At 40.8% G+C, this 21,417-nt stretch overlaps 1 protein-coding gene across 4 annotated transcripts in view; it reads left to right on the top strand.

Moving 5' to 3' along the window:
- The window catches only part of lig3 (ligase III, DNA, ATP-dependent), a 30,157-nt gene extending 26,901 nt beyond the window's left edge, over nucleotides 1–3,256 (top strand). For all 4 annotated transcript variants that reach the window (XM_061248367.1, XM_061248366.1, XM_061248369.1 and 1 more), the window contains exons 20-21: nucleotides 1,163–1,249; nucleotides 1,527–3,256. In XM_061248367.1, coding sequence (XP_061104351.1) covers nucleotides 1,163–1,249; nucleotides 1,527–1,760 — 321 coding nt within the window. In that variant the 3' untranslated portion in view covers nucleotides 1,761–3,256. The remainder of the gene's footprint in view (nucleotides 1–1,162; nucleotides 1,250–1,526) is intronic.
- Nucleotides 3,257–21,417: the final 18,161 nt, after the last annotated feature.

Below are 21,417 nucleotides of genomic sequence, written 5' to 3'. Positions count from 1 at the left end.
CGTTCTGGTTCCCGAACCTAATTTTGAACTGGCCGGCACGTTCAGACTGAAAATAAATTGGTTCAGAACCTGAAAAGTTGGGTCTCATTCATTCATTCAGTCATTCATTATCCTAACCTGCTTATCCTGAACAGGGTCGCAGGGGGGCTGGAGCCCATCCCAGCACACATTGGGCGAAAGGCAGGAGTACACCTTGGACAGGTCGCCAGTCCATCGCAGGGCACACACCATTCACTCACACACTCATTCCTATGGACAATTTAAACTCCACACAGAGAGGCCGACCGGGATTCGAACCCAGGACCTCCTTGCTGTGAGGCGTATGCATGCGTATGCATTAAGGAGATGAGCGCATCTTCCAGTGACGCTCCTAGATCACATGCATACTGCGGTTCTAGCCCCCGTGTGCCCGTTTGTTGCATGCGATGCATGTTTCCTAGGCAGAATGTGTCGTGTGCCTGAAAATAGTCTCAGAAGGCTTTGTACATCTGGCCATAAGTTTCTTTGCCACAGATTACAAAAATACACAGTTTACAGTGTTGAAATGGATTCATTGAAATGTCTAACACAAATATAAAAACAGACTAGAATACACACAAATTCTGTTGAAATGGGAACATAAATAAATTCTAAATTGGATTAATGCGTTCACCTTGCTCCTTTACCATCCTCGTATCAGACTTTTTTTTTTTTTTATCTTTGCTTTTGTCGATAGAACAATTGCTGATTTAAACTGGAAGTAACAAATTATATTGTATCATCAAATGAACGTACAACTTGAAATGCCTCACAACATAAGCTATTCCTCTCTGAGAATCAAACAACATGGAACAGTAATCTTAGCCTACCCACAGGACAACCAAATTGTACCAATAAATGCAAGGACTGTTTTTAATTGTTTTCACGTTTTTTCGTGCACGGTTTCAGCTTTGGCATTATGGAAAAACATTGAGGTGCCCCGGCCCATATTATTAATACAGGCAAACCCAGAATATTGCTGTAGAGACTCCCACTGTCACAGATTCACAGGTGTAGCTTTGGGTGAAGGGACTGGAGTTCGTAGTCTTGTCCTAGCGCCCTTTTGCATTTTACACATTGTCCTATGTTTACTGTAGCAAGAGGGAAGCATTTATGTTTTGTACCCTCTTGTATTTTATTTCAGATGAGAAAGACAGAAACCATACACAGCAATGGGCAAAGCAAACCGAAGACTGCCCCTTCCCAATCAGCAGAAAGCAAAAAGGAAAAGGTTTGTATTTCTACTTGACCTGGGTCAAACGGGCAATTTTGGATGGAAATGATTATCTGTGCTTGATTGAACTTGCATGTTTTGCACTTATTTCATAGGTTCCAATACACTAGACTCGTTTGGTAAAGCATAGAAAATAATTGAATCCAAAACAATTACGTGTTTGACCCAGGTCTGATTTCTGTATAGTATTAAACCAGTGATATCCTCTTTTGCTTTTTGAAATACATGGGGTAAATGTCATTGAGTCTGTATCTCTCCCTCCCATCTGCATCAGACCTTACTGGACATCTTCAGTGGGGTGAAGCTGTTCCTGCCAGAGTCCGTACAAGACTATGTGAAACTGCGGCGGTATTTTGTGGCCTATGACGGCGACCTGGTCCCAGAGTATGATGCTGCCTCAGCAACCCACACGCTGTCCATGCCTGAGGAAGACAGCCAGGCACAGAGAGTCACTGCCAACTGGATCTGGGAGTGCATCCGGAAACGAAGAGTGGTTCCACCTTGTTGACTGCTTCTCCCCCAGCAATGAGAACCCTAGGGGACAGGAACACAACCACGTGTACAACACAAACACAGCTGACTAGTTTCACATGTGAAAATTGAGAATTATAAACCTGTAGTCATCTATACCGTGAGGCAGTTTGAGATTGAAGTAGATAAGTACCAGTGTACGTAAACCGCTCGAGGGGGGGTAGATGGTAAATGGTAAATGGCTGGCATTTATATAACACCTTTATCCAAAGCGCTGTACAATTGATGCTTCTCATTCACCCATTCCCCCATACACTCACACACCAATACCATGCAAAGTACCAACCAGCTCAGAGCATTTGGGGGTTTGGTTAGGTCTTCCTCAGGCATAGTTCAACACACCCAGGCTGGGATTGAACTGGCAACCCTCGGACTGCCAGGCAACTGCTCTTAACCACGTGAGCCAATGTGCCCCCCTTGATGGAATTGGGTGAAGGTTTGTGATTCAGGAGTGTCCCCGCTTTGTAAAATGAAAAGATATGTTGCTGGCAAGCTAACGTCATATTTTCAAATTACATTTAAAGTATAATTAACTTTGTTTGGTTTGGTTGGGTATATTACAAGAATTATATTTAGATTTAGTTTTTTTTATTTATTTAATGTTTGTTTTAGTCTTGTGTTCGGACTTATTAGAGTAGCATACGTGATAATGTTGACCAGGGCCAAGGAGGCAAGTTGTAACAGTATAAAACACTCCCAGGTTTGCATTCAGGTCAAGTAGACCATTAGTTACTTTTGCATGATACAATGTATAGTTCAATGACATGCAACCATGATCTGTAAAAATCCATTCTTTCCCACCAGCAATTGGTTTGCTGATCACCTAATTGTAGTACACTGGAACTTGCTGCATGCATTTCTCATATTGGTAGCAGTTGGTCAGTAAGAACACCAACAATCTTAGGGCTATTAAAGGAAAGAGAACTCAGATGAAGTCTTTAAGGCTTTTTCGTACACATGACTGAGAGCCCAAAAGTTACACACCGCATTTTTTACTTGATTTTTATGAGATAAAATTAAACCCTGATCCAATATTTCTCTCAGCTTTGTGACATCAAAGGGGGAATTTGCATATTTAAAGTTTCATGTGCACAAACAAACCTGACAAGACCAGGTTGTTTTTTATGACTGCTGTTTTGTGACAAAAGTAACAAAAAGTATAAATTTTCATGTAGAATGGACTATGCGTGTACATCTGCTGGCACTCAATAATACAATTATTTAACGCATTTTGGACAGTTTTTTTTTTTTTTTTTTTTTTATTCCGAGGGGAAACATCAGTTGCAAGTTGTCAATGTCTGAACTAAGTACATATGTGCTGGGAGGGTGTGTTTTCCTTGGGGTGTACTGTGAAGAACCCTTGCCTTCAAGTGCCGATGTATGATCAACAATTACACTTGTCAAAAGAGTTTCTGTACTATGGGAACATTTTCACTGGTGTTTGGAAAACCAAATAAACATCTTAGTTAAAAATTTGTTTTTCTTTCCTATTTTTGCAAAAATAAATTGATGACGCTGGCCAATAGCAGGCAAGCAAATAAAGTGAGAAGTGGGGTGTTGAACTGCCATTCTACCAACCATTACATTTTTATAAAACTAAATCTAAACAAAATTGTATTTTGTTATGCAATTAATAGTTGTCCAAGACAGTCAAGAAGAGCTTTCTGCCCATAATGTTTTTTTATATCTGCGTTTAAACATCTTTAAGGCATTAATAGTGATTTGCCATGGATACAAACCGATGCATGACCAAAGATACTTAAACCATCTGTAGAAATTGATTTAATTAACATTTGTCAGATGTTTAGTGCATTCAGTCAAATCATTCACTAGACACTCCTAATGCACTTTTAGATTAGATCTTTTTTTTATGCATGTTAATTTATATGACCGAGTGTTAGAATCTAGTTCGATGAGCCAGAATGACCTACGAGTCATCAAAGTTTGCACATATTGGACCCCCAAGCCTACCTAAAGACCATATCTTCAAAAAATAAATGTTATTGGAAAGTTTTCAAAGTTCTACACAATTTCAATACTTTTGTTCCAAAATAAATGAATGTGCAATGTCGGGGAAGCAAGGATAAAGTATGCACACACACACACCTCTCCTCCTTTGTTGAACACATGCACACATCCCTACCTATCCTTAGTCAGCATTGTTCTCTGTGATTAGATTTAATAAATTATCTTATGAAACCCGGTGTCTGTTTTGGTGTTGCATGACATGAGAGCCGAGTCGATGAGTAATTTAATGAGACTAAATACTCATTTCAGTTATACACTGCTTCCCTTACATATTTGGCACCCAAGTGAGGACAGACGTATACGTTTCAAATAATCATCCTCACCATTTCGTAGAGCGTAAAAACCATACACAGCGGTTCCAACAAAACATATCCATGTCAAGACATTCAGCAATCTGAATACCGAACGAAAGTGCTATTGTGTGCTTGAACCTCTCACTTAACCTACATATAGAATATATTTTATGTGATTTAAATGAATAATTATCATTAAGAATGACAAGAATCAATAAATTCACCAAATTCTTGAATACGTCAGTCCAGTAAACTGGTGGAATCGACCAACAATTTAAAAAAAAACCCATCAGATCTTAAGATTAAATTAAGAAGCAGACCGTTGGAATGATGAATACAAATCATACTTTGTTGAATGTAGGCTCACTACTTCTATTTTACAAAACAGGACAATAGACAGGACATTGTAAATACCAGAAAAGACCTGATAAGCCAGACCTTGCCAGGGTATTGCCGCCTTCCACTTTCAGTGCCTCCGGCACAAGGTAAATCAGCTAGAAAACTGCTGCTTCTTCTCCAAAGATCCAAATTCTAACCCACAGACTACCTTAAATACCTTAGCCTGGCTACCCATGGATGCTTGCCCTGATTGGGTGATGCTGAGGTAAGGAGTGGAAGGAAGGGGGAGGTCATACTTCTTTATGGCAAGAACTAGACTACTTAGGAGGACAAAGCAGAGTTAAGCACCATTATTTTATTATGAAAAGATTCATGGTTTTAGTCTCTTCTTAACATCCCTGCTAAGTCCTATCCGACAATTGACCTCTCACTGATTGTTGAGGACTTTGTAGTATCCTCCTCCCATTCGGCCAAGAATCATGGGGTGACTCTTGATAACCGCCTCACCCTCGCTCCACATGTATCCTCCACTGCCAGAACCTGCAGGTTCTTCCTCTACAATATATGCCGTATCCGCCATCTCCTGACAGAGAAAGCCACCCAGCTCCTAGTCGAGGCACTCATCATTTCCCGCCTGGATTACTGCAACTCCCTCCTAGCCAGTCTCCCAGCTTGTGCCATCAAGCCCCTCCAGCTGGTCCAGAATGCTGCAGTCCGCCTGATCACCAGTCAGCCCAGGTCGGCTCATGTCACCCCATTCCTCATTGGCCTCCACTGGCTTCCTTTTACCGCACGCATCCGCTTCAAGGCCCAAGTGCTGGCATTTCAGGCTGCTAAGGGGACTGCCCCACCTTACATACAATCCTTAATCACTCCCAGCTAGACCATTCCGGTCTGCCAGCTCTGGTCATCTTATGGTTCCCTCACTACAAGCACCTGGCGGTCGAACTGCACGTTCACGCCTGTTTTCCGTTCTGATTCCTCAGTGGTGGACAGCAGAATCCCCCCCACCTATTTTGACTAAAAACACACCTTTTCAAACCTTAGCTTAGTCCTCCCTCCTGATTCCCCCCCCCCCCCCCCCCCTTTCTGATATCCCTCTTGTCTAACCCAAAAAAAGTGGCACTTACGATAACTGTATGTTTGTTTAGAACAGCGCTGTGGAAGAACCTATGCACTTGTAAGTCGCTTTGGATTAAAAGCGTCTGCCAAATGACTCAAATGTAAAATGTAAATGAGACTAAACATGAATGTGTTAGGAGGTAATCCCTCTCAGCTTTTGAAGACCTAAAGTTTTACTTCTGCTTCCCACAACAGAGGTCATATTTGTGGATAAATAGTTGTTAAATCTGGTCACAATCTCCGTCTACATATTCCATATAATAAAACCAAATTGCATTGTGTTGGTTTCCGCTTGAATTATACTCCGGTTTCCTCCCACAGTCCAAAGACATGCAGGTTAGGCTGATTGGAGAGTTTAAATTGCCCATAGGTATGAGTGTGTGAGTGAATGGTGTGTGTGCCCTGCGATGGACTGGCGACCTGTCCAGGGTGCATTTCGCCCAATGTATGCTGGGATAGGCTCCAGCCCCCCTGCGACCCTCTTCAGGATAAGCGGGTTAGGGTTTTCAGACTCCATTCCCAGCAAGATTTCAGGTATTCTACCCGGAGAGAACAGTACTATATAATTATGTGGAAGAGGCAACCAGGGATATGGCGAAGAGAGAGCTGTCAGTATCCATCATCAAGTCAAGAGGCACTTTTACACCAGATTCAACGCTTATGGTGGCAAGCAAACAAGAGACGAGGAGACCATGGAAGCGCCGACTTAACATGGGGATACAAGGAAAGGCTTCAGGCTTTTACACGCCAGGATAAGGACTAAACATGACTCAACTGTTGTTGGCTACAACAGCTGGCATTATGGGAGAGGTGTTGGTAAGATGTTCCACTTATCGGGGTGGTGGGATTTGACTTTGTTTTTGATAACTAGGCTACTTTTTAATACTGCACTTATTAAAATGGTTGGGTGATTATGTTTAGATGGTTAAAACTTACAGTATCATCTGTATCATGCGGACGAGACTCATACTTGTTAAGCCGAGAAGGAAGTAAGCAATACACTATATTTATTCTGATAACTAGGGCCTCTCTCCATACGGGGGGAGAGGCTATCCCTGAAAGCTCTTATACCATCAAGGCTCAGTCAGGGTTGTAACTGAGATCCCACAATTGGAAGTCATTTATTTGGTTTTCAAGCTTCATTGTATGTTTTTGTTCATGTTGGTTTGCTTTTGCACTGCTGTTGTTTGCCGTAAGTAATGAAGGAGTCGCTGATCCCTACCCTGCAGTCTACCTTTAACTGGGCCCTTAAGGAGGGCAAGATACCCCCTCAAGCAATTATATCGCTGATAAGAGGGTAAGGACAGACTTGAGTGTGGTCATTTTAGACCTGTAAGTGTCCTAAACCAGGATTATAATTTTTTTACGTACATATTGGCCAAAAGAGTAGAGAGAATTTTCCCACAAATAATCATCTTAGACCAGACAGGTTTCATTCACCAAAGATAAACACAAGATAACATTTGATGAATCCTACATATAATCAGACATATATTGGAGCAAAACTTCAAAAGATTCCAATGGAGGGAAGAAGGGTGAAACTGATGAAGGATTAAATGCCATGCATGAAATATGAAAAATTCTACAAGTCCTGGAGCATCTGTTGAATAAAGTTACATTTTTGGAGAATATGACATTTTATTCAGTGATGAATAACCTTTTCATTGCAATCCAAGTGAAATTAGTGAACCTGAACATAGAAACCTAATACTAATTGCTCATTTAAAATCAAAGATGTTAGGTGGACTGCTGAAGTTTGCCTCTGAAGTCTGCAACTGTTCAGTTGAATTTGAAGTTTTGAGCAAGTTTAAATGAATGTTTGTATTTTTAACCTCTTCTTTATGTCACCTCAGTTAAATATACATTTTTGTATTTAATTTTAAAAAATGGTCCTCCTTTTCTTCTTGTAATTTCTTGAAAAAGGGAGGTTGTGGTCGTTATAGTGTGACAAATGTTTTTGTAGAACCACATAACATGTATCTATTGTGTCCTATTTCTGTGTTGATCAAATTGTATTGTGTGTGTTAACGAGTTCCACCTGCCGACTATTTAGTGTAAATTCGATTGGTTGAAATGAGAAAGAGAACACACACAGTTATTGTAGTTAGCATGGTAAAAATAATAAGAATTCTCTACTCCTAGCTTCTTTCTTGCAAACCATTATACTTTTGAAGACTTGTAAGATGACATGGGGACAACAGGTTTTTTTATCACAGTTGTGCATTTGAAGAGCTTATGAGTTTTTCTCTGGCTGTTGAATACAGAGCAGTCCCAAAACGTGAACGTAAATGACGTAATGACGTCACTTCGTGATGACATATATGGGGGCATGCTCACGCAACCACATAGTCAGCACCAATAATATTTGGGTCGTTCCGGCGCTTTGGACTTACCACAGATCTGGCATACAATGCCTTGATAATAATAAACAAAACAAACAAAAATCTTTATTAAAAATATTTTATTTAAAAGCTCACATTAACCACCAAAATGAAAAAAAAAGACATTCACAACATACTACACAGGCATACTATACAAACAGTTTAGAATATACAAAATCTAAATGACAACTAAACAAAGTTTTTATCTTATCATTTTTGAAACAGGACTTCTAAATTATTCAAGATCAGTCTTTTCTTCTTCATCAGACACATTTGGTGTTGTTTTGGGAACTGTTCTGTAAAGTTGTCATACAGGTTAACTTTCATAGTGTCAGAGGATTTCAAAATGGACTTTGCCTGCTTGGTCTACTGGCTACCTCCTCGTAGCATCTTCTTAAATCATACCAGTTGCAAGCGTCACACAAAACACGCGTTCTGTAATGCAGATGCAATCCTCATCTTTCCAACGGTTGAAAAATTGGGGCATCGCCATCTATGGAAATGTGATACCTGCAGCCAGGACCCTCCTCACGGGAAGAAACCCACACACGGTGTAGAGAGCCTCTTGATATTGCGACAAAATCAAACAAACTCTTGATATTGCGGCAAGATCTTTCTTTGGACCCAACAGAACAGTTTGCTGCATGGCCCCAGCTTCCGATGAGGTAGGTGTTGAAATATTAGACATGGTAGATGGGTAAGAACTGGAACAACCAAATTCTGTATACACAGAGCTGACAGTAAAAGCATCAGCTTTATACACAACATGAAGAGCGGATTCGTGTGGCCACTTTTCACCGTATGTCAGCACTTGCGTCCCCAGAAACGTTACTTTTAAAAATCCCTCCTCTCCATACCCTCCCCGCTTCATTAGTCCCCCATTCGCCAGTTAGGGGTTTATCCAGTTGGCTCCGCCCCCAAAATTTGTATCGTTCTTTCAGCATTTGTGCCATAAATGAGGTGCCTTGATCTGTGAGAACACAATTCAGAAGTTGCATGGATAAATACATTGTCTTTTTGTTTTTTTCTTAGCTCAGTTTTATCGCTCATCTGGCCAACATATCTCCTGTTTGGTAGAAATATAATGCAAATAATTTCATCCAGACATATTTATGGAATCAAATATCCCTCGGTTATTCAATTCAATTCAATTCAATTTTATTTGTATAGCGGTTTTTACAAAGGGCCTTTGTTGCAAAGCAGCTTTACAGAATTAGAAACCGGGCCCCAAGAGTACGCCTAGGGCAACAGTGGCAAGGAAAAGCTCCCTGGAACAGGAAGAAACCTTGAGCAGAACCTGACTCAGTAGGGGAACCCATCTGCCGCTGGTTAACACCGGTTTGTAAAAACAATGGTTTTAAACAGAAAACCAGATTAAATAAAAGTTCATAAATGTCCAATAACTTGAAGCACAGATGGCAGGAACACCAATGGGTGGCAGTGTCAGGCAAGGGGACAGGCTTGGTGCTACAGCTGTGGCAGGAGGGAGTTGTGCGGCTGGTCTTAGGCTGGAGCTCCAGGCCAGGAGGGGGTGCGCAGGAAAGTTGGGCTAGCGCTCTGGGCAGGTGCCCAGAGCAGGTTATGAAGCTGTGATTGTTTTCTGACTAACATTGAAGTTTTTAACATTTTTTTTCCCGGGACAATACCTAAGCAAATGTGGTCTTAAACTTGAACTGGGAGGTCATTTAAGTACCTAACTAACTTAAAACATGCCAATATTCTTGTACGGGGTTTCCTACCCTTTCCAACACAGTATAATATTTCATATTCAGTTTAAGAATAAGTTAAGCAGCCAGCTGCGTGTATTTTTGTTTATGTTCCCCCCTCCCTTCTGGGGCAGTATACTGAAAACTGGATTTAAGTCATACTGTGTGTGTGTGCAAATTGAAGAACTATCAGAAAGCTGGTAGGCCTTCCACTCTCTTATTCTGTTTGATCAAATAAATGAGAAAGTTAAACTGAAGAATAGCTATTGTTGTTTTTTACTGGGATCTGTTTCATCAGACGATGCTCACCTGTGATATGTTATTTGTGAATTTTTCCCCGCACACCATTCAGAATTTTCTTGTTTTGGCTTTGAAAAACTCCTTTGCTTTAGCATCATCGTTTAGGATCATTGTCTTGGAGGCATTTGGTTGAACTGTAGTAGATAAGAGGCTTCAGAATTAATTAATTCAGCAATTGCACCATCGATGAAGACTTGCTCATCCTGCCAGCCGTGTAAATGGTTCTCGCTTGTCCCGACTGCGGACCTTCTCCACCCTAGCTCCCCAGTGGTGGAACAACCTCCCCATCCCCATAAGAACTTCCTACTCTCTGCCCATTTTCTGCTGCAGTGAGACTCTTCTCACTGTGCCATAACTCTTCTGCAGGAGTCCCCTAACTTATTGTCACTTGTTTTTCACCTGTCTATCTTTACCCCCTTGTATTTTTTTACTGTAACCTAGGACTTTTGAATTTCTCTGAACGGTTATTTCTCAAGTTGTAGTTGTCTTGGTATGGTAATTACAGGCTTGGCCTATCTCTATCTTATGTACTGGACATATGTTCTGGGCTAACAACCAATCCCATTTGAATTGTACCTTATCTGGCGTGTTCATTTGTTTGATGTATGACCTTGATATGCACGGTTTTGTATGTGTCTGCATAAGGAAATGTAATGTAATGCTGCTGAAAGAATATGGTATGGTAATAAAAATAAACATTTTTGCTATATCATTATATAATTTGTATTTGAGATCAACAGGCAATCAGCTAAAGGTACAATAGCTAATATTTTTGTGTTAAAACATTGTTACAAACCATTGGAAATCCCTTCCTATCATTGAAAAAGGCTCACTGACATGTTGAGTCACCCTCTGCCTGTGTTTATAGTCCTTAAATTCGGGTTTCAAAGTGGACATATGTTGGGCCGTCAAATGTATCAAAACATTGTACAGCTGTACAGCAATTAAAGCTCATTGTTTGAAAATCAGTTCTAACTGCTACAGCCAATGGCGTGGGGGCTTAGTTTGATTGTCCGCGTAGCTGCCCAAATTGCACTCCAGACAAGCAATCACTGAAACTCTATTGCTTCTTTTCCAAGCGGAGACTACATATCTAGTTATAAAATAATACCAGTTTGTTATTGGTAGCAACAAGAAAGTTAGCCTGACGAATTTACAAATATCCATTTCTGATGAAATATAGGCAATACGAACATGGTAGCGTTGTGCTTCAGGGGTATATTTGTAAATTCAGGAAGCTAACTAGTAATAGCTCATTTGCGAGTTGGTACTTATAGTGTCGTGGTTCCCCAGGCCGACAAAGTATCAGTCCAATTCCAAGAATACAATCCAATTCGTATAATCAGGAGTCTTGCAGCAAAGTGTTGAATAATAGGCTTTTATTCCATCAGATGGAATCCGATCACGAAAGCAGTGGTAATAGGCGGAGCACACACACACACATTGCAACATAGTTTGCGTTTGCGTGGGTTTCCTCCGGGTACTCCGGTTTCCTCCCACAGTCCAAAGACATGCAGGTTAGGCTGATTGGAGAGTCTAAATTGCCCATAGGTATGAGTGAATGGTGTGTGTGCCCTGCGATGGACTGGCGACCTGTCCAGGGTGTATTGCTGCCTTTCGCCCAATGTATGCTGGGATAGGCTCAAGCCCCCCTGTGACCCTGTTCAGGATAAGCGGGTTAGGATAATGAATGAATGAATGAATTGAATTAAACCTGTTGTGACCAGCATAAAACTTAATGGCGCATATATGATATCTATGCTACTACTTGCTTGCCGGAGTTACTTCAAAATTGTACTCACATGAGAGCAGCTTAACGAGGTAAGTACGTAATTTTGAGCTGAAATAATAGCATTATTGCTTGTACTAAATGAAATTATTTATAAATAGCAAATGCAACTTAAATGAACTTAATATTGGTATTGGTCTTCAAAAAGAAGACAAATTATATAAATTATTTAAACAACAGAATGACAACAGTTACACTCCCATCAAATCACACAAACCTTAGTGTGGGATTTCTCTAAACACAATGGTTGTTGTAATTAAACACTTCAACTTCTCAATGAAACATTTCCTGTTATTAACCATTTAACATGGGATTTCAGGCAAAACATTTAATACCTTAGTCTGCCTCAAGCAAAGTACAGGTCTTTCAAGGAACACCGTTTTAGTTGTGGGTTTCCCTTTTTTGTCAAATGTGGTGTTACTAACCAGCAATCTTAGTTCTCACCCTACCATCTCACCCTGGATAGATTTCTGTGATTCTGGCCAGCTTCTATGCGTTGCATGGTGCCAGATCATCTTGCAGAAGGACAATGTCGTTGACCTTCAAGTTCCTTCTGTTCTTGAGCCACTTTTTTCTTGGTTGTAAGTTTAAAGATTCTTTCTTCCATCGAGTCCAAAACTCATTGGCCAAATACTGCAATCCACCTCTTTTGATAGATAAAGATCAAGATAAAGATCTTCTCTGACAAATTGTCCAGGTGGGGGCAGAATGATTGTGGACTTCATTGTAAGGATGTGGTTCGGAGTTAAAGGTTCAGGTCCGGATGGGTCATTCAAATGTTCAGCGGTGAGTGGCCTGCTGTTAATGATGGCCATAACCTCATACAGGAATGTCCTTAAAGAGGTACTGTCAAGCCTTTGTGCTGACTGGTCGAGAATAGCAGTAAGAACACAGTAAGAGGCAAATATGGTTCTTATTTGCCTCTCCCTGACTCCGCCCATGTGACTTGCAGCTGGAGGGTTCATAAGAAATTCACATCCTAGAGCCTTCACTCTTTCTTGATCCATTCCTTTCATGAGTTCTGTAAACTCTCTCCTTGCACCAACAAAATTGGTTCCTTGGTCACATCTTAGTTGACGAACATTTCCTCTTATGGCAATAAACACTCTTAAAGCATTGATAAATGCATCAGTTGTCATGTCATCAATCAGCTCTATGTGTATGGCCCTTGAACATAGACAGGTAAGCAAAATCCTTCCTTCCTTCTTTAACATAGATTGGACCAAAACAGTCTATGCCAGTGTAAGTGAAGGGTGGGGTTGTTTCCATTCTATCTTGTGGTAAGTCACCCATTCTTTGTTCTTCAGTATGTCTTCTGTACTTTCTGAATTTGACACATTTGAAGATGTATGACGAGACTGCACTGCTGCATCCCAGGATCCACCATCCATTAGCTTGCAGTTCGTTCATCGTCATTCCACGTCCTTGATGATGTACCTTTTCGTGAAGGTGCTTCATAAGCAAAGCTGATATGTGGCTGTTCTTTGGAATATTGCCAGATGCTTCACGTGTGGGTGCAACGTGGCTTGACTTAGGCGTCCTCCCACCCTTAGGATACCTTCTTCGTCAAAGAATGGACTTAACTTGTACAGCTTACTGTCTTTGGTCTTGGCATCTACTTTCTTTAGTTTCAAGCTCTTTATCTCATCTGAGAATGCTTCTTCTTGAACTAGCTTGACGGTAGCAAGTTCTGCTTCTTTCCTTTCTTCTAGGCTTGTACTTTTGTTGGTTCTTTGCTTCACACCTTTGTATTCTTTGACTTGTCATTTCAATCTGGCTACTGCTCTTACTCCCCTTGACCAGTCAGAGAATTTCTGTAGGCGATCCAATAATGATCTGTCTTCCTTTGCCTTAGTGTTACACACAAGAGCCTTGCAGAGTTCAGGATCATCTTCTTTGATTTCTCCCACCTTGCATTCTCTTCCAAAGAAACCTAGGTCCTGTGATCCAGTTTGTGGTCTTAAGTTGCTCTGTAGTCAACCTTGAGAGGCATGATCTGCTGGATTGTCCTCAGAGGTAACATAAGCCCATTGTTCAGGCTTTGTACTTGACTTGATTCTCTGTATGTGGTTGGCTACAAACACTTGAAACTTTTTAGCGTCATTCTTTATGTAGCCTAGAACGACTGTGGAATCCATCCAAAAGAACTCTTGCAGATCTTGGATTTCTAGCTCATTCCGGAGCATGTCGCTGGTTTGAACTGTAACAACTGCTGCAGAGAGTTCAAGTGTCGGTATAGTTGTGACATTAGTTGGTGAAACTCTTGACTTTCCCATTACCAGACAGCAATGGACTTCGTTTGACTTGTTAATGGCTCGCAGGTAAGTACATACACCAAATCTGGAGATACTTGCATCTGCAAAATGGTGAAGCTCATACCTTTTAACATTGCCAAAACTTGGAGGTAAGAAACATCTTTTGATTTGCATTTCAGCCAGCTTGGGTAGGTCTCTGATCCAGGACTCCCACTGAGGTCTTAGGTTTTCTGGAAGTTCCTCATCCCAGCCGATCTTCTCTCTGCACATTTGCTGAAGTACTCATTTCCCCAATAGGATGAAGGGTGCCATGAATCCCATAGGATCATACATATAAGCGACGGTAGAGAGCACACCTCTTCTTGTTAGCGGATTGGGTTTTACTTGAACTCTGAATTTGAATGAGTCAGATGTGATGCACCACTCTACTCCAAGAGCTCTCTCCATATGCGGTAAACTCAAGGTCATGTCTAGATCTTTGATTGCAGCACGTTCTTCTTCTGGGATGGTTGCCATCACGTTCTCACTGTTGGAAACAAACTTGTGGAGTCTTAACTTGCCAGCGCAGCAAAGTTCTCTTGATTCTTTGACAAGTTTGATGGCTTCCTTCTCAGTTTGAACGCTTGTCAGACCATCATCTACATGGAAATTTCTTTGAGCGAAGCGTATGGCATCTTCGCTGAACTGACCTTGCCCTTGTGCTGCCAGATGTTTTAGGCCGAAGTTGGCACAGCCAGGAGATGAGGCTGCTCCAAACTCCAAAAGTAGACCTTCATTCTGTAGATTGATGGGGTGGTTTCCAAGTTGTCATTCTCCCACCATAGGAATCTTAAATAATCTTGTGTTTTCACATGAAACTGGTGGAACATTCTTTCGATGTCACACATGACTGCAACAGAACCCTTTCGGAAGCGACATAAAACACCCAACAATGTATTAGTCAAGTCAGGACCGGTGAGCAGATAGTCGTTGAGAGATGTTTCTTGAAACTTGGCAGAACAGTCAAATACTACACATATGTTTCCTGGTTTCTGTGGATGATACACTCCATGATGTGGAATGTACCAAGCTGAATGGTTGTTAATTTCTTCCTCAGGGACCTTCTCTGCATCGCCACGTGAAATGCTGTCTTCCATAAAGTTCACATGTAGTACCTTTGATCTTTCCTTAGTCTCCTTTCAAGACAATTCAAGCAGTGTTTTGCGCATGTCTTATTGTTAGGTCATTTCGGTCTTTCCTCTTTGAACGGTAATGGCATTTCGTAGTGACCATTGTCCTTTTGTGTGTTTTCTCTCAACTTCGACAGGAACTTGAGATCATCTTGAAACACAGGATCATCTTCTCCAGCTCTTTCTGAGAAGTCGGATCCGAGGAATCTTATGATGTCTGAGGGAGTCATTTCTGTTACTTTGTTTCATCTCACATAGTGTACTTCAGTTTTGAGGTTGACAAAAGGCTCCACACCTGGTGTTACTTGCCTCACTACTATGCGATGGGTGATTCTGATGGCATCGCCGTAGTCTACACAGGGATTTCCATGGCCAACAATACTCCATCCAAGGTCTATACGCTGTGCATAAGGCTGATTATCTTTGCCAAACACAACTTCCCTTGGAAGTAGGGCTTCTGAGCAATTGTACCCAATGAGCAGAGCTTACTTGAGAGCTTACTACTGTGGTTCTTGAGGTCATAGTAGAGAGCTTGAGCTTGATTTGTTCTTTGTTTGCTTCCAAAGCTTCAGCTACTTCACTTACAATAAAGGTTATGTCGCTTTGAGAATCTAACAGAGCATATACAAGGACTTCTTGTGCTGGTTGAGTTGTGGATGAAAGCCAGACAGGAATTATTGCAGCTGTTCACATGTTAGCTTCATCAAGTATTACTCTATTTGAAGAAGTGGCTGTGGCGGCCTGTAGCGCAGTGGTTAAAGTAAAGGACTGGGACATGCAAGGTTGGTGGTTCTAATCCCGGTGTAGCCACAATAAGATCCACACAGCTGTTGGGCCCTTCAGCAAGGCCCTTAACCCTGCATTGCTCCAGGGGAGGATTGTCTCCTGCTTAGTCTAATCAACTGTATGTTGCTCTGGATAAGAGCGTCTGCCAAATGCCAATAATGTAATGTAATGGTTGTTTCCTTGTGTTGTGTTGATTGAGGTTTTTCTTTATACCTTTCTTGACTTATAGTTGGCTTTTCTTGACTTGAATTTTGCTTGGCTTGTCTTTTTTCTTCACGTGAGAGCAGCTCTTTGAGTAGTGACCAGACTTGAGACAACCAAAGCATAGCCTTTCAGCTTGAACAAATTTGATTCTGTCTGAAACTGCTTTCTCCATGAACTTCCTGCATTTGTGCAAAGTATGCCCGTTCTTCTCACAGAAAAGGCATGTTATAGCAGTATCTTCATTGGAACTTGTGGTCAGTGTCTTTGCTCCAAAGCATTGATGTCTTTGGAATTTTGTTTTTTCAGCCTCACCTTGTTTCAGTGACTGCAGTGATGAGACAGGGTTGCAGGCAATTTTTGCTTCCCTTGTTATAAATTTGACAAATTGGCTGAAGGAGGGGAATTGGTAACTTTTTTCTTCTACTTCGATAACCTTCCGGTTCTATCTTGCTGTTAGCCAATCCGGTAACTTTGAAATAATTTTTTCATTACAGTCATTCAGAATTTCCAATGCCTTGATGTGGACCATGGCAGCCTCACAACTACGGAGAAAATCAATGAATTCTCTGAGCTCAAAGCTGTCCTTAGATCCCATCTTGGGCCATGTTTGGAGCTTGTCTCTGTATGCTTTTGCAATTGTAAATGGGTTTCCGTATCTCTCCTCCAAAATCTCCCATGCAGCAACATAGGCAGATTCGATTCCGAGTAGGAAATAGCCATCAAGTGCTTTCTTAGCTTGTCCACTTACATATCTACGGAGGTGGTATATCTTCTCCTTGTCTTGAATAGTCTTCTGGTCGATCAGTGTTTCAAAGGAGAGTTTCAGTCATTGTATTTCAATGGATCCCCACTGAATACTGAAGGTTCAGGAATTGGAATTCAGTTTGCATGTAAAGCGCCTGTCAGCAGCTTAACGAGCTGTTGTACTTTCATTTGAGGTGGTCACCGCTTGTGGTAGGGGAGACATATGCAGGGACAGAGGACTTGTGGGAACAGACACTTGGTTATCTGCTACTATCTCATGTTCTAGTATGTCTTTCCGCTCTTCTATGGCCTTCACTTGATCGTACACCTGCATTTTCGCTCGTGCTGCATTGAGATTTTTTGTACGTCGCTCTGGATAAGAGCGTCTGCCAAATGCCAATAATGTAATGTAATGTAATGTAATGAGACCTTTTACTGCCTCCAAATGTTTCTCAGTTTTTCCTCCAGAGTCCTTTGTAGAGCCGCATGCTCTTCTTCCTGTTGAGCTTTAATCATTTCACCTCGTCTGCTTCTCATTCTAAATGACGCTTTATGATCAGCTATCTTCTTTTTAGCTTCTGCATCTAGGCGCTGTATTTCCAATTGTTCTCTTTCTTGTTCTTGTAACACTTTCAGAACAGCTTGGCTTGCAGCAGCGTCAGTGGCAGCTTCTTGTCGTTTTACAGAAGACCTGCTTGAATGCTCTGAGGCGCCTTTCAAAATAGAAGCAACAGAACCCGATTTACAGGTGCTTGAGCCGAAGAGAGAGCCTGCTTCCGGCCAATCTTGTTCTTCTTCTTTTGGAATCCTTCCGTCCAGTCGACTTGAGGCTCTGGATACAATGAGCTTAGAAATCTCTACACACAGATCCACTCTTTGATGCGTGGCCTGGTCTGGAGTTGAGACTTTATGTAGTTCATCATAAACATGTTGGACATCACCAATGATATCATTAAGCAGATCATCAGATAAAGGCTCTGATAATTGTGATAATGGTTGCTTAGAAGATTTAACTTGTGTTCTCCATTTGTCGTAAATATAGTTAAACATTTGTTGAAGTGCTTTAATTTATTTGGCTTGCATTTCTCTACCCTTCTCTGTTACAGTTCTGGTTCTTTGACTTTGTCTTGGCTGCTGGGCTTCAGCACCACTCACTCGACTTTCAGGGCTGTCTTGGGAATTTGCACTATCCCTAACCTGAATTGTAGGCTCACTTGGTTCTGACATTTTTTATCACTACTTTAAATTGACCCAATTTCGTAAAAAGAAAATGTAAAGGTAAATAAACCATCTACATCAACTTTTAACACTTACTGAAATGTAAATGTCACTTAAATGTAAATACTTTATAGCTTAAACAAATCAAACAATATTTAAATTTACACTCTATATATATATAACACACTTCAGAACTCTTTGGCAACTTCAATATCAAATGGCAAATAGCTTTCACTTATTTTTTAACTTTGGCACCATAAGTCTCTATAAATTGCCAGCTTCAATCAAATTACATGAGCAAATAAGTCAAAACCACACACACCAAAGCTAGCTATCATGCACAGTCAAATCCTTTGGCAAACCTTTATGAAAGCCCTCTTCTTAGACCACTCTTGACTTATTAGTGTCCAAGCTCTTTAAAACTGCGTCTTTCTTCCTTATGTGCGTGTTTTTGGCTCAACCGACAGTTCTTCAATAACATCCCCTGCGCGTAGCTATATCGTGACAAGCTGGCTGGTCCATTGAGCTTGCCACATCATCACTTAATGCACACTCGCGTCAATGGACAGTACGAGTTTTCACTGTAACTCCCTTAAAGCACGGGCAGACACAAGTGGCTTTCTTGCTACTGGTTTATTTGAAGGCTTCTCTCCAAATCCACCGTGAAACTATACACAATATTGACAGGAAAATATTGAGACGATGTTAGCTTAACATAAAACAATAGCATGCACAGCATGTGAAATAACATTTATCAAGTAAAATACAGACAAACAAAACAACATACCTTGTTGGCTGCATGCTATAAAAGAGAATAGTCTTTAAGTCTTCCTTATTAAAGTTCACAAATGAAACCTGTTGTTTCAATAATTGCACTATTGCTTGTACTAAATGAAATTAGTTATAAATAGCAAACTTAATATTGGTATTGGTCTTCAAAAAGTAGACAAATTATATAAATTATTTAAACAACAGTTACATTGCCATTTTACAAAAAGAGCTATTTTCCATTTTCCGCTCTAGTTAGGTATCTAAGCTAGCCAGTAAGGGATCCTCTCTCTAAGGTGAAATGGAGTAAAGCTAACTTCTTGTTTCCTAACAGCTGGGTAGTTATGTTTTGTGTATTGTGACAGTTAGTGATAGCTACATTTTGTGATGGGTTAAAAAGAAAGCTGATGGGTTATTTGAGCCTTAAAAATATTGAAGCACAGTTCACTGCAGTTGCATACCGGGGACCGGGGTTCGATTCCCGGTCCTGCCAAAAGCCAAGTTTGGCTGGCTCATGTGGAGCAGCATAATTGGCTCCCTGCTCCAGAGGGAGGGACTTAGTAGATCGCTGCACAACAAAAAGCACCTCGGGCACCTTGGAATCACGGAAGACGAGCGAGACGAGACGGCTTGGCTACCAAATTGGGAAAAAAATAAAACTAAAAAAATAAAATAAAATGTTGAAGCAGTGCTGCATAATGACATTTATGACCATGGCCTTTGGTTGTTGGAGTGGGCATGTAGTGGGGTAAAATATCATGGATGGGCCCTGTTTAAGCCTAGCCTAGTACAGTGGAAAGGTCCCAGGAACCCTGGTTCAGGTACTAGGTTTGGCCCTCAGTGGAAAGGAGTTTTTTAACTTTTTTTACCTCCACCATAAAATACAAATTACAAAATACCTTTTTGAATTTCAAATATATATTTCAAATATATGTATCAGAAATACTGCCCATCCCTGAGTTTAGCAGTGCAGTTCTGTTGGTGAAGTCTACTGTGCACCATAGTCTCCGACACATTCACGCCTGCCTGCTGAAAGAGTGTTTCTGATCTGTCAGACACGTGTTTGGGGACTTGGGTACTTCGTCAGTCGTCAATTGTAGAGCTCTTCCTTTGCCTACAGCAATTACCATTTTGAAATCTGATAAAATGTAGGCTAACAACAGGAAAATGCCCAAAATGTTAATTTAGTAAAAGTAATAAAAGTAATTTTTCTTTGTCATTCTGTGTCAAAATCCATAACGCTGGAATTTCCCCTACGTATTTTTTGATCTGATCTCGCCGACAGTCCTGTGTTGTGAGGATAGTCTATCCAGGACCTGTACAATTATTAATATTTAAAAAAGTAAAGACCACCCACCATATTTCAAAATGCATGGGATCTATTCCTATACAGTGATACCTCACAGTACGAGTTTAATTCGTTCATGACCGAGCTCGTTTTATGATTTACTCGTTTTACAAATGAATTTTCCCCATTGAAATTAATTGAAATATAATGAATCCGTTCCAACTCCCAAAAACCACCCAAAAATCATTTTTTATGGGTTTTAAAACAGAAAAGGTGTAGTTACAAGAAAAATTCTAAAAACATACATGCGTTCCTTTCTCATGTTTATCAATGATTTCCTTCTTCTATCTATCTATCTTCTATTCTATCGTAATCAGCTTTTTCTTCTTCTCAGCACTGTTCTTTGCGCTAACCTTAGGACCCATGGGTAACACAACTAATTATTATAAAATAATAGCAAAAGATGCACAAAACAAAAAAAACCCACTGGGAAAACACAATAGGGATGCTTCCACAACGAGATATCCGCGTGAACTGAGCGAGCGGTGGCCGCGCATGTTGGGGGAGCATGTACGAGCTCAGCACCAACTAGCGGTCGCTGTATGAACCTCGCTCGTACTGTGGATTTCCACTCGTACTTCAAGACAAAAATTTGCACGAGCCTCGGCTCGTACAACAAATTACTCGTACACTGGTGCACTCGCACTGCGAGGTTCTACTGTATAAGTTTCACCACATGCAGTACCATGTAATTCCAGTGGAGGGGAGAATGGTGAAACTGATTCTCCAGTATGATTACATGCCATGCATTCTTAAATATGGCAGTTGGTCTTTTTAAAAAAAGATTTTATGTGAAAGATTCTTCAGGTCCTGGAGAATCTGTTAAGATAGACGGTCATGAACACCAGTACCCCCCGCCCCCCTCCCAATTTCATTTAAAAATGATACTTTTGAATGCAATTCACTTATGATTATATGCCTATTTAAGTACACATATCATATAATGACATATTAAGTAGTTAATACAGTTTGAAGCATTAGATCTTGTACAGTAAAGTTGACTGTAGTCTACTGCCAAGGTGAAACGCACAGGGCTATGCATGACTTTCAAAAGCATCAATCCATTTCACATTAGATGCCATGCATTCTTAAATATGGCAGTTGGTCTTTTAAAAAAATTTTATAATGAAAAATTCATGGCCATGCATAAAGATCCCACTCCCACATTCTTTTAATAACAGCGG

The sequence above is a fragment of the Conger conger genome, chromosome 7, assembly GCF_963514075.1.
Source record: "Conger conger chromosome 7, fConCon1.1, whole genome shotgun sequence".
NCBI lineage: Eukaryota > Metazoa > Chordata > Actinopteri > Anguilliformes > Congridae > Conger > Conger conger.
The sequence above is the reverse complement of the archived record's forward strand: the minus strand, read 5'-3'. Positions and strand labels throughout refer to the sequence as shown.